The 14,671-nt window shown below is 40.8% G+C and overlaps 1 protein-coding gene across 8 annotated transcripts in view; it reads right to left on the bottom strand.

Annotated features, from left to right (window-relative positions):
* LOC106581613 (E3 ubiquitin-protein ligase MYCBP2) overlaps nt 1-14,671 on the bottom strand; it is a 383,302-nt gene that overhangs the window by 192,390 nt on the left and 176,241 nt on the right. For all 8 annotated transcript variants that reach the window (XM_045704972.1, XM_045704966.1, XM_045704969.1 and 5 more), the window contains 5 exons: nt 11,381-11,462; nt 11,099-11,216; nt 10,490-10,694; nt 9,927-10,080; nt 6,315-6,487 (listed from right to left, as the gene is read on the bottom strand). In XM_045704972.1, coding sequence (XP_045560928.1) covers nt 6,315-6,487; nt 9,927-10,080; nt 10,490-10,694; nt 11,099-11,216; nt 11,381-11,462 — 732 coding nt within the window. The remainder of the gene's footprint in view (nt 1-6,314; nt 6,488-9,926; nt 10,081-10,489; nt 10,695-11,098; nt 11,217-11,380; nt 11,463-14,671) is intronic.

The following is a 14,671-nucleotide window of genomic DNA, read 5'->3' as shown; positions in this document are numbered from 1 at the left end:
ATCTGATGAAGAGAATCAAAGGTAATGGATTATTTACATAGTATTTTCGATTTTAGATCTCCCCAACATGACGTCTAGTCTGTATCGCAACGCGTATTTTTCTGGGCACAGTGCTCAGATTATTGCAAAGTGTGATTTCCCAGTAAGGTTATTTTTAAATCTGGCAAGTTGATTGCGTTCAAAAGATGTAAATCTATAATTCTTTAAATGACAATATAATATTTTACCAATGTTTTCTAATTTTAATTATTTAATTTGTGACGCTGACTTGACTGCCGGTTATTGGATGGAAACGATTTCCTCAACATCAATGCCATAGTAAAACGCTGTTTTTGGATATAAATATCAACTTGATAGAACTAAAAATGCATGCATTGTCTAACATAATGTCCTAGGAGTGTCATCTGATGGAGATTGTAAAAGGTTAGTGTATCATTTTAGCTGGTTTTATGGTTTTGGTGACCCTGTCTTTGACTTGACAAAACATTACACACAACTCTTGTAAATGTACTGTCCTAACATACTCTAAATTTATGCTTTCGCCGTAAAACCTTTTTGAAATCGTAAAACGTGGTTAGATTAAGGAGATGTTTATCTTTCAAATGGTGTAACATAGTTGTATTTTTGAAAAATTTGAATTTTGACATTTATTTGGATTCAAATTTGCCGCTCTTGAAATGCACCTGCTGTTGATGGAGTGCACCACGGGTGGCACGCTAGCGTCCCACCTAGCCCCAAGAGGTTAAGCTTCTTAAAGTTAAGCACATAAATCCACTTTACAAGGGGTGTAGAGCCTAACTGGCATACATACACAGCACGTGAGTTTCAAGTTTGGGGAAGATCATTTTCACCATAAAAATGCACCTTAATAATAAAAGCATTACAAGTCCAACGCTCTAACCACTAGGCTACCTGCCGCCCAATTTGCACTTATAGCCTACTACCATGTGTGCATTGCTGCACTTATAATGTGAAGAAATAGCCTAATAGTTCATCAACATTTTCAGCTAAACGTTTTAATCTGCTGCATCAGTCACATAGCGTAAAAAAGTTTTTTGTTGCTAGTGGTTGTATTAATTTGGGATCTTTCACATCCAACAACTGTCCCAGACTATGTTTGGAATATTTCTTCCTCACACAGAATAGGTCAACCTTTGTACCATGGGGGATAGTAGATTGACATAGGCTAGTGCTTTTGCTATTCGTTAGGCCTACTCATCTTGTTGGGTGACAAAAAGTAAATGTGGACAGTTCTTTCAATATCTTGAATATGCACCTCGGAATTGGATTAGGACACATGCAGTTGCATCCCTGATGTGTCTTCACTTGTTGCCTGTGAAAAAGACCCGATCACGTGATGGGCCGCGCAGCACTCAGCGAGATTGGCACAACGGCCACTGGTAGCAAAAGGCATGGATTTTGTTAGGGTGCGTTACGGCCACACAAAGGGGATGCCGCCGTGAAATTCTCGGCATTATCAAGTGCTTGTCAAATTGTGAATGAAAGACTGTGCAGCCTGCTTAAAAAACAAAACAAAGATCATGCCTTTCAAGCTAATTTTTTCAAAATCATCATTAGAGTTGTACCATGCAGCCTTACAATGCATTAGAAATCAAAACATATAGCCAAACATTTGTAGAACTAAATTTACATTATTAACTCTAAATGAAGTTAACCACTCAACTAGGGTTGCAAAGGGTCGGAAACTGTCTGGTAAATTTCCTGAAACCTATATCAGTAACCATTGCACGGATTGAGGGAGACAATGCCATCCTGTCTGATGTTCAGACTCTGCTTGCAGAGGAAATCTGTACTGCCCTGCTAACTTCACTGTTGCTCCATGCAGAGGAAACTGCAGTTCTGAAATACATCAAAAAGCGTGAAGACCACTGCCTGAAGTCCATACAAGCCGCAGCGTACATGTTGGACCCCAAGAATCCTGGCAAGAGCATCCTGTCTGGTGCAGAGATCAACAAGGCCTATGGTGTCATCATTACCGTGTCTCGCCACCTTGGAGTGGATGAGGGCAAGGTTCTTGGCAGTCTGGCGAAGTACACTTCCAAGCAAGGGCTTTGGGATGGAGATGCAACATGGCAGTTGTGCCAACATATCTCATCAGCCACCTGGTGGAAGGGACTTTCTGGATCTGAGGCTCTTTCCCCTGTTCCCTCCATCATCCTCCAAATCCCACCAACATCAGCCACCTCAAAGTGCAACTGGTCCTTGTTTGGGAACACACATACCAAAGCATGCATCAGGCTGACCAATACAAGGGTTGAAAAATTGGTAGTTCCCCAAACAAATTTGAGGCTTTTTGAGCCTGACAACAAGCCATCCTCAACAAGGTTGGAAAAAGACAGTGAAGATGAGGCCTCAGAGTCTGATGTTCAAGAGGTGGACATTAAGGTCCAGGGAGAAGACATGGAAGCCTGAGAGGAAGACAACCAAAGCTTTAGTTTCTGGACTATCATTTTACAGATGTATGTTGAAAACGTTTTTGGGAGATGCGATGGACCATTGGGGATCATTAAATATTCCCTTTCTTTTGTTGTTCAGTGAAATCATCCCATGTGAAGAGTCAACTCAATTAAAGTTCAATTCGTAACTAAATTGTTTATTTTATTTATATTGGAAAGATTTAATAATTTGCAATTATTTTACTTATGATAAGGTGAAAGGTTTATGTTTCTGTCGCCATGTGATATGGTAAATATATCCAATGCAAAAAACATCTACATTTAAATGGTATTAATATCAATTTGCATATAGTCCCGTTAATTCCCATATATTACCGTTAATTCCCACAAAAAGTTTCCACCTCTGAACATTCCCCAAAATGTGCAACCCTACGCTTAACACAATGGCCGTGTGGCACTCCCTCAAATCGTTTGGAAGAAATATCCTTTCCATTTTATTCAGCTTTGTTCAATTGTATTGTTCTTACTATAAAACAATTCCACGGGATTATCAGGACCTAACATGAGGACAACTCAGAGTACGCTATTGTGTTCTTAGACTACATTATCTTAATACCATGCTTCTTTAGACTTGTCTAAAATAAATAGTGGATTTATTGTGATGCCGTAGGCCATATTACATGGCTTTATTACACTTTTTAAAATGTAGATGTTCCAAAGGTCTGCATCAGTGGCTTGTAGGCTGTGTGTGGAAGCCAGGAGATGCTAAGTGTGTTTATGTTAATTAACGGTCAATTACCGTGAGACCGACAATCACCGGGCTGACAAAATTTTGTGACCGCCACAGCCCTAATCCCAGCCAGAAGCCATGGATTACAGGCAACATCCGCACCGAGCTAAAGCTGACAATTTCAAGGAGCGGGACACACTAATCCTACTACACCGGCTCTGACGCTCGTCAGATGTGGCAGGGCTTGCAAACTATTACGGACTACAAAAGGGAAGCACAGCCGCGAGCTGCCCAGTGACGCGAGCCTACCAGACGAGCTAAATGCCTTATATGCTCGCTTCGAGGCAAACAACACTTCAGCATGCAAGAGAGCACAAGCTGTTCCGGACAACTGTGTGATCATGCTCTCTATAGCCGATGTGTGCAAGACCTTTAAACAGCTCAACATTCACAAAGCTGTGGGGCCAGATGGATTACCAGGACGTGTACTCAAAGCCTGTGTGAACCAACTGGAACGTGTCTTCACTGACATTTTCATGATGATGAGCTAAATGCCTTCTATGCTCGATTTGAGGCAAGCAACACTGAAGCACGCATGAGAGCACCAGCTCTTCCAGACGACTGTGTGATCACGGTCTCAACACCATAGTGCCCACAAAGCTCATCACTAAGCTAAGGACCCTGGGACTAAACACCACCCTCTTCAACTGGATCCTGGACTTCCTGACGGGCCATCAACAACTGTAGTGGAGCGGGTTGAGAGTTTCAAGTTACTTGGTGTCCACATCACCAACAAACTATCATGGTGCTAACACACCAAATAAGTCGAGAAGATGGAAAGACAATATCTTTTCCACCTCAGGAGACTGAAAAGATTTGGCATGGGTCCCTAGATCTTCAAAAAGTTCTACAGCTGCACCATCGAGAGCATCCTGACTGAGCATCCTCACCACCTGGTAAGGCAACTGCTCGGCATCCGACCATAAGGCTCTATAGAGGGTAGTGCGTACGGCCCAGTGCATCACCCAACTCATAGACTGTTCTCTCTGCTACCACACAGCAAACGATACCGGAGCACCAATTTAGTTTATTACTTTAGTTTATTCATTTACTTAACTCATTTCTTGAACTACATTGTTGGTTAAGGGCTTGTAAGTAAGCATTTCACGGTAAGGTCTACACCTGTTCTATTCAGCACATGTGACAAATTAAATTTGATTTGAAAATTTGATTTGAATAGCCTAGCGATCTAGCTGGCTAGCTAACATAGCTGGCTATCTTAGCTAGCTTCTTTACATAAATTTGATGCAGTAAAGATGGGCACTGCCAGATGGGATGATAACCTAGAAAACCTATGGCATTTACAGGTTTGTCTAACCGAAGTAAATAGTAACAGAGTATGAATCAAATAGCCGACTGTAATTCCTAGCCAACATGGCTAAAATACGGGTTAACCTGTTGAGGGTAGGGGGCAGTATTGACACGGCTGGATAAAAAACGTACCCGATTTAATCTGGTTAATACTCCTGCCCAGTAACTAGAATATGCATATAATTATTGGCTTTGGATAGAAAACACTCCAAAGTTTCTAAAACTGTTTGAATGGTGTCTGTGAGTATAACAGAACTCAAATGGCAGGTCAAAACCTGAGAGATTCCTTTACAGGAAGTGGCCTGTCTGACCATTTATTGTCTTTCTTTGACATCTCATTCCAAAACTTAGGATCTCTGCGGTAACGTGACAATTCCCACGGCTCCAATAGGCTCTCAGAGCCCGGGAAAAACCTGAATGTCGTCATTCCAGCCCCAGGCTGAAACACATTATCGCCTTTCTCAAGTGGCCGATCAAGGGACTGTGCACTGGCCGCCCCCGTCTTTGTGTTTTTTCCTCTGTTTACCGAAAAGGAGATTCCCGGTCGGAATACTATCGCTTTTTTACGAGATAAATTGCATAAAAATTGATTTTAAACAGCGGTTGACATGCTTCGAAGTACGGTAATGGAATATTTACACATTTTTTGTCACGAATTGCGCCATGCTCGTAACCCTGATTTACCCTTTAGGATAGTGTCTGGAACGCACAAACAAAACGCCGCTATTTGGATATAACGATGGATTATTTGGGACCAAACCAACATTTGTTATTGAAGTAGAAGTCCTGGGAGTGCATTCTGATGAAGACAACAAAGGTAATAACATTTTTGTTATAGTAAATCTGATTTTGGTGAAGGCTAAACTTGCCGGGTGTCTAAATAGCTAGCCCGTGATGGCTGGGCTATGTACTTAGAATATTGCAAAATGTGCTTTCACCAAAAAGCTATTTTAAAATCGGACATATTGAGTGCATAGAGGAGTTCTGTATCTATAATTCTTAAAATAATTGATATGCTTTTTGTGAACGTTTATCGTGAGTAATTTAGTAAATTGTTAGTAAATTCCCCGGAAGTTTGCTAGTTCTGAACGTCACATGCTAATGTAAAAAGCAGTTTTTTTATATAAATATGAACTTGATTGAACAAAACATGCATGTATTGTATAACATAATGTCCTAGGGTTGTCATCTGATGAAGATCATCAAAGGTTAGTGCTGCATTTAGCTGTCTTCTGGGTTTTTGTGACATTATATGCTAGTTTGAAAAATGGGTGTCTGATTATTTCTGGCTTGGTACTCTGCTGACATAATCTAATGTTTTGCTTTCGTTGTAAAGCCTTTTTGAAATCGGACAGTGTGGTTAGATTAACGAGAGTCTTGTCTTTAAATAGCTGTAAAATAGTCATATGTTTGAGAAATTGAAGTAATAGGATTTTTAAGGTATTTGAAAATCGCGCCACTGGATTACACTGGCTGTTGCGTAGGTGGGACGAATTAATCCCGCCTAGCCCAGAGAGGTTAACTAAATAGCTATGGATCATCTGCTTAATCAGTACTTGCTTAATCAGGATAATATTCATTAGTGCACACCACAGCAAATCATAAGAATTAATTTTGCAACGGAAAACAAAAAAGATAACCTTATTGGACAAGTAGAGGTAGTCCCTCCCCGTTTCAGCCTGACTGCTTCCGTTTCATTCCTAGTGAATATGACCCTGTACTTGCTACCATACGATTCCTCAGTAAATACCAGCAGAAACAGGTCCATAATAGTAATATTATCACTGAGGTTATACCTAGTATGTGCAGGGCTCCGTGGGAGCGGGTGGTGCGGGCATGGGCTCCATCGGGCAGTGCCAGCTCTGGGCTGAGGATGCTGTAGTGGGCCTCTAGGTCCGTGGCCGATGGCACATGGCCATCTGCTATAACGGCGTTGTAGCACCACATCTCCTTTGACGCCGGCTGAAATCTACAGGTGAGAGGACAGGGAAGAGTTGAAAGGTCAAATAGAGGGTATTAAAGGATGTGTGTGCTTGAAAGGTAAAAAAGTTAGTGCATTCGGAAAGTATTCAGACCCCTTCCTTTTTTTCACATTTTGTTACATTACAGCTTATTCTAAAAATGATTGAATACAACATTTTACTCATCAATCTACACACAATACCCAATAATGACAAAGTAAAAACAGGTTTTGCATATTTTTTTACAAATAAAAAAATCGTATTTACATAACTATTCAGAGCCTTTGCTATGAGACTTGAAATTGAGCTCAGGTGCACCCTGTTTCCATTTATCATCTGTAGAGCTCCGAGACAGGATTGTGTTGAGGCACATATCGGGGGAAGGGTACCAACATTTCTGCAGCATTTAAGGTCCCCAAGAACACAGTGGCCTCCATCATCCTACAGCCCAGCTCTACAATTGTCACGTCCTGGCCAGTATAAGGGTTAATTGGTATTGTAGTTTGGTCAGGACGTGGCAGAGGGTATTTGTTTTATGTGGTTCAGGGTGGTGTTTTTGTAGTAAGGCCATTTGATTTAGTATTCCGGGAATTTTTGGGTATTGTTTGAGATTCACGTATTTCTATGTTGATCTAGTTAGTTGTATGTCTATGTTTGGTTAATTGGGGTGGACTTCCAATTGAAGGCAGCTGTGTGGTGTTGCCTTTGATTGGAAGTCCTATATTAGTTGGGTGTGTTTGTCTGTTTAATTGTGGGAGATTGTTCCGTGTTTAGTGTGTGTAAACCTAACAGGACTGTCAGTGTATCGTGCGTTCGTTTTTGTTATTTTGTATGTTCGTTTTGGAATTTATTAAAAGTTCAAAATGAACCATCTCAACTCTGCTGCATATTGGTCCTCATTTTCCGATGATGATTTCGCCATATCGTCCTCCGACGAAGAAATCCCTGACAGAATCTCCCACCAAACCAGGACCAAGCAGCAGAGGAAGGAGGAGAGGGAATTTGGATTGGATACATGGAAGAAATGGAGCAAAGACCGGGAATGCTACCGAGGAACACGACTGGCGATTAAACCCGAGAAGCAACCCCAATAAAAAAATTTGGGGGGGCATATGGGTAGTTTGGCGGGGCAGTTTGGAGCCCCAGGCCAAATCCCCGGACTGTTTCTCGGAGGCCAGTTAACCTGTTAGGGCTAGGGGGCAGCATTTGCACGTCTGGATAAAAAAAATGTACCCGATTTAATCTGGTTACTAATCCTACCCAGTAACTAGAATATGCATATACTTATTATATATGGATAGAAAACACTCTAAAGTTTCTAAAACTGTTTGAATGGTGTCTGTGAGTATAACAGAACTCATTTGGCAGGCAAAACCCTGAGACATTTTCTGACAGGAAGTGGATACCTGATGTGTTGTATTACCTTTAAACCTATCCCATTGAAAAACACAGGGGCTGAGGAATATTTTGGCACTTCATATTGCTTCCACTAGATGTCACCAGCCTTTACAAAGTGTTTTGAGTCTTCTGGAGGGAGATCTGACCGAACAAGAGCCATGGAACGATGATGTCCCATTAGACACCTGGCGCGCGAGTTCATGTTGGGTACCCTCGTTCCAATACGTTATAAAAGAGTATGCATTCGTCCACCTTGAATATTATTCATGTTCTGGTTAAAAAAGGCCCTAATGATTTATGCTATACAACGTTTGACATGTTTGAACGAACGTAAATATATTTTTTCCCCTCGTTCATGACGAGAAGTCCGGCTGGCTTAGATCATGTGCTAACAAGACGGAGATTTTTGGACATAAATGATGAGCTTTTTTGAACAAAACTACATTCGTTATGGACCTGTGATACCTGGAAGTGACATCTGATGAAGAGAATCAAAGGTAATGGATTATTTACATAGTATTTTCGATTTTAGATCTCCCCAACATGACGTCTAGTCTGTATCGCAACGCGTATTTTTCTGGGCGCAGTGCTCAGATTATTGCAAAGTGTGATTTCCCAGTAAGGTTATTTTTAAATCTGGCAAGTTGATTGCGTTCAAGAGATGTAAATCTATAATTCTTTAAATGACAATATAATATTTTACCAATGTTTTCTAATTTTAATTATTTAATTTGTGACGCTGACTTGACTGCCGGTTATTGGAGGGAAACGATTTCCTCAACATCAATGCCATAGTAAAACGCTGTTTTTGGATATAAATATGAACTTGATAGAACTAAAAATGCATGCATTGTCTAACATAATGTCCTAGGAGTGTCATCTGATGGAGATTGTAAAAGGTTAGTGCATCATTTTAGCTGGTTTTATGGTTTTGGTGACCCTGTCTTTGACTTGACAAAACATTACACACAACTCTTGTAAATGTACTGTCCTAACATACTCTAAATTTATGCTTTCGCCGTAAAACCTTTTTGAAATCGTAAAACGTGGTTAGATTAAGGAGATGTTTATCTTTCAAAGGGTGTAAAATAGTTGTATGTTTGAAAAATTTGAATTTTGACATTTATTTGCCGCTCTTGAAATGCACCTGCTGTTGATGGAGTGCACCACGGGTGGCACGCTAGCGTCCCACCTAGCCCATAGAGGTTAATGGACAGGTATTATGCTTCGGGGTAATGGGTGTTATGGCGAGGCCAAGTGTTTGTTGATCTAGTTAGTTGTATGTCTATGTTTGGTTAATTGGGGTGGACTTCCAATTGAAGGCAGCTGTGTGGTGTTGCCTTTGATTGGAAGTCCTATATTAGTTGGGTGTGTTTGTCTGTTTAATTGTGGGAGATTGTTCTGAGTTTAGCCTTGTGCCTTGCCAGACTGTGTGTTGATCGATCGTTCGTTCTCTTTTGTTATTTTGGTGTTCATTTTGGAGTTAATAAACCTCAAGATGAGCTTACATATACCTGCTGCGTTTTGGTCCTCCTTAACCAACGACAACCGTGACAACAATTCTCTGTGTTAAACATTGAAAAATAAGACCCTGATCAATTATATTCTTGTATCAAAGAACAAACTACCTCTCACTGTTTGATACTCCCTCCAGTACTCTTCTTTACAGAGGGAGAAAAAAAAAGAAGCTAAAAGCGCTTATGAATATGGGTTTTGAAAATCCTGTCTGTCACATTTTAAAGGAGATTCAGCAGGGACAGTGAGCCTCAAACGATACCATACTCCCCATATAGTCCATGCTAGATTCACACTATAGGGCCGACCCTAACCGTACCGATCTGGCTCTACTTTTTATTTTCCCATTGTGCTTTACAGCAATTATGGTAACCAGGTTTCGTTTCAGCTCGGTAGTGTGAAAACGGTAATAGTGCACTATATGGAGAATAGGGTTTGCTACAAAGACGCAGCTAAACTCAGATGGGGAAAGAGGGAGGGAGAGGGAGTGCGCGCAAGAGTGAGTGTTAAAGATTGAAATAAAGAGAGTCTGACCTCCAGATGACGTTGTAGACGGGATCGAGACAGAGGCCAAAGCCCTGCAGGTCCTCCTGCTCGGAGTCGTTGAAGGTGCGGCAGCTGCCATCTAGCTTGTTGATGAGCAGGCATTTAAAGGGAGGAGGCTCCGATACAGAGGTGGGGACTAAGCCTGGTCGGACACAAAGAAGGTTCAGGCTAATGCACTATTTTCATTGTGTGGAATTGTTTGGCTAAAATGGCATTGGACATTTTTTTATCTAAATATTATATCATATTTTGTGTAATATCTTAAGACATTTCCACATAGAGGTTTTGAGTGAAGGACCAATCCTAACTTGCATGGGAATCATACATTTATGTCAATGGAAGTTTTGCATGAAAGTTTGCTCAGGGCCTGTTTTCACCAAGCATCTCAGAGTAGCAGCGCTATTCTAGGATCAGGTCCCACCTGTCCATGTAATATAATCCATTAAGATCTACACTTCTAGATCAGCATTACTAATTTGAGACACTTTATTGATGTGAGTCCTGATCTCAGGTTAAGGTTAGGACCTTAGAGCAGAAGGCGTGCAACTTACCGATGATGTCTTTGCTAGCGAAGATCTCGGAGGTAGCCAGGACGTGCGAGTTGATCAGGGCCTCGTCTATTCTCAGGAAGGTCTGGTCGCCGCTGGCCCCAATCCAAGTGGCCTTGCGGCCATACTTGGCACCAATGTTGGGCATGGGAGAGGGCTTGGCGTTCCAGTAGGGCATGTCCAGGATTGGCCGACCCAGCTGCCCTTTCTGCGGAGACATTTATTTAATTTCAGTCCATACGTTTCAGTCATTTTGGTAATTTTGTCATGTCAGTCATCTTATTTAGAATGACTTACAAATCACTGCATTCAACAAAAGTAGGTAAAACAACCATGATCAGACAAGAGAGAGAAGTCAGTATCTTCATTATGTGGTCCCCCACATTTCAAATACGATACAATATTCATCTCTATGCATTCAATAAAAATTTCAGCAATGGAAAAAGTAACATTGCAAATATTTTACTATTACAACAAGGTCAACAAGGAACATTTGGGATTCTGGTTTGGGGTTAGATACAATTCAATGGTTCCAGTTAATCAGAAAAACAAAGTCAGAGAAAAATCACATCTGTGTAAAAAAGACATTGAACCCGTAGGGGCGTGGCGTACCGAGAAGCTGCCGAAGGTGAAGACCTGTCCGTCCATGAGGAGCACTGCCGTGTGGTTACTACCAGCTGTCACCTGAACACTCGGACCTGGAAGAGCCTGCACCAGTGTGGGAGATCCCCTACACAGACACAGAGAGAGGGGGGAAAGAGAGGGAGTTAAAACCCAGGTTCATGGACAGCCTTTACCCCCAAACATCAAGGGACTAAATGATTGTACTGCATTACATGTATTTCTTTATCGTCTGTTTACTAATAATTTGTGTGGGTGTGTGTCAGTGGTTACCTTGAGTTGACATCGCCGTGTCCAAGCTGGCCATGCTGACCGTAGCCAAATGTATAGACATCCCCATTCTCCAACAGCACCACTACAGGACAGGACCAGAGAAAAAACATTTCATAACGTCATCATTACATATTAAATACCACATAATATCACTTATCGCAATGTGTTGTGTACATTCAGCATATTCAGATGCCTATCAACCTGAAGGTGCCCAAACATAGGCAACCATGCTTGATACTGAATAAACTATTGTAAAGGATTAATTGTATGTAGAAATATTTGTGAAAATATGCTGAACAAAATAAACGCAAACATGTAAAGTGTTGGTTCCATGTGCTGAAATAAAAGATCCCAGAAATGTTCCATACGCACAAATGGCTTCTCTCTCTGATTTATTTCATCAAATTTGATTACATTCCTTTTAGTGAGCATTTCTCCTTCGCCAAGATAATCCATCCACTGACAGGTGGTGGCATTTCAAAAAGCTGATTAAACAGCATGATCATTACACAATAAAAGGCCACTTTAAATGTGCAGTTTTGTCAAACACCAAAATGCCAGTTTTGAGGGAGCGTGCAATTGGCATGCTGACTGCATAAATTTCCACCAGAGCTGTTGCCAGATAATTGAATGTTAATTTCTCTACCATAAGCAAGAGAATTTTGCAGCACATCTAACCGGCCTCACTACCGCAGGAACACAACCACAGGAACTCTACATCTGGCTTCTTCACATGGGGGATGGTCTGTGACCAGCCACCCGGACAGCTGATGAAAGTCTGGGGTTGCACAACTGTTGGTTTTGCACAACAATTTCTACACAAACTGTCAGAAACCGTCTCAGGGAAGCTCACCTGCGTGCTTGTCGTCCTCACCAGGGTCTTGACCTGACTGCAGTTCGGCATCTTAACTGACTTCAGTGGGCAAATGCTCACCTTCAATGGCAATTGACACACGGGAGAAGTGTGCTCTTTGCTCTTCACGGATGAATCCCCTGTACCGGGCAGATAGCGTGTATGGTGTCGTGTGGGCGAGTGGTTTGCTGATGTCTACGTTGTGAACAGAGTGCCCCATGGTGGGGTTACGGCATAGGCAGGTCAATGAACACAATTGCATTTTATCAATGGCAATTTGAATGCCCAAAGATACCGTGATGAAATCCTAAGGCCCATTGTCGTGCCATTCATACGCCGCCATCCCCTCATGTTTCAGCATGATAATGCACGGCCCCATGTCACAAGGATCTGTACACAATTCCTGGAAGCTGAAAATGTCCCAGTTCTTCCATGGCTGCATACTCAACAGACATGTCATCCATTGAGCACGTTTGGGATGCTCTGGATTGACGTGTACGACAGCATGTTCCAGTTCCTGGTTTTCTGATCCACGCCCCTACTTTTTTTTTTTTTAAGGTATCTGTGACCTTCAGAGCAATATCTGTATTTCCAGTAATGTGAAATCCATTGACTAGAGCCTAATGAATTTATTTAAATTGATGGATTTCCTTATATGAAATGTAACTCAGTCAAATCTTTGAAATTGTTGCATGTTGCATTTATTTTTGGTCAGTGTATATCAATGTAAAAAAAAAATGTTATTTGCTTAGATCGAGTCAAGGATATGTTTTGTATAATTCCACAGTCCTAGAAAAAAACATATATCCTATTTTAATTTTCCTTACAATAAAAACTACTGTGTAATCCATTTGATCAACTTTATTTGTAGATTTGATTAGTAATAGAGTTATAGTAATTTATTCCAGTTACAGCTTCTTTAGACAAAGTAGAAACGGAAAAGATAATAATATAACCAGCCAGGTGCGCAGGTGAAATTATTTGTTGTATTCCTGAACAAAAGCACCAGAGCATGAATTATAAAAGATAAATTGCATAAATAAATATTTGTGGAAATATATTCATGACAAGATACAATATGAAACAGACTTATTGATCAGTTGGCTCTGTTCTGGTTTTTCTGCGGTGAGGCTCAGGTATCGGAGGCAGAGGCTCGAAGTCCTCCGTCCGACTCAAACTCATCTAAACTCTGCCAGTGCGTCCATTCGTTTGGTTAGGATTGACATTGTGAACTACAAACATTGTATGTTGTACTCGGTTTCAGATTTGACTCCGAGGGGAAATTATATACATTTTCCAGCCTTTCATAATAAAATAGTTAGTGTTCTAAATTCAATCAATCACTCTCTTCACCCTCATCATTCAGTTCATTGAAGTCACATGCACCATAATCAATTTATATCTGGTTTCTATCGCCATTCACCAATTGACGACAGAATAGCCTATTTTAATTTGATTGTGTTGCTAGTTTTTGCTTAGAAGCCAGAGCAATGCTGCTGCGCAAGTTGTAATGTGCTGAATGCATGGACAGTATGGTTATTTTTGAAAAAGTGACATTTGGAAATAGAGCTGCACCTCTTGAACTTTGAGAGTTATTTGACAAAGGTAAGTGTCATAGAACCTGCAGAATATGCTCTTTCTATATAGAAATCAAAATGTTTACCTGCTTGTGACTCTGAAGGAGGATTTGATAAAGTGATGCTCTATTCCCTGCATCTGTGAATTACAAGATGCACCCATCTCTTCATGTACAATTTGACAACTGATAGGCCTAATTATTAATTTGACAACTGATGGGCCTCAGATTATTGTCAATAGGCTAACTCTTATTATGTGTGAAGTTAGTTTTGGTATAGTTTAGGTGTAGTTCCGATGGTCAGGCTGTGCAGGCTGACTGGGATCGTTTGTTTCCTGCTGATCAACTTGGATAGAGTCAAGGATATGTTTTGCATTATTCTAAAAGCTTACTGCAACAAATTTAATGTTTCATTTCCCTTATATTACATTAGTCATAGAGCTACAGTAAATAAAACAGTCCTGTAACAGCTTCTTTTTACAAAGTAAAGTAAAGAGAATGGTATCAACCGCAAGGCGCGGTCAAATTCTTAACATGAGCGCCAACGCTGACTTGCGACTGAGTTCTAAAATGCAGAGCCTATTGCTGGAGCATATTTTGAATCTGTTCCATTGACCACCAATAAAAATGCTGCTAAAGCAAGCTAGACAGTTAATATAACACATTTTCTCCAAATGTATGTTAGCTAGCTAAGTTAGCTATATAATGAATACAACTCATCTGCTGTCAATAGCAGGATGAATTAAGAGCACTAGTTTGGTCCAAAAGTGGTTAGTTAACTGCATGCTGATGGTGCATTCAGAGCCATCCAGTGGCTAGTGTTGGATTCGGGGTTAACTTTGAACATTGTTATAAGCATAGT

Source organism: Salmo salar, chromosome ssa21 (assembly GCF_905237065.1).
Source record: "Salmo salar chromosome ssa21, Ssal_v3.1, whole genome shotgun sequence".
Taxonomy (NCBI): domain Eukaryota; kingdom Metazoa; phylum Chordata; class Actinopteri; order Salmoniformes; family Salmonidae; genus Salmo; species Salmo salar.
This window is presented reverse-complemented; position numbering and strand designations above follow the sequence as displayed.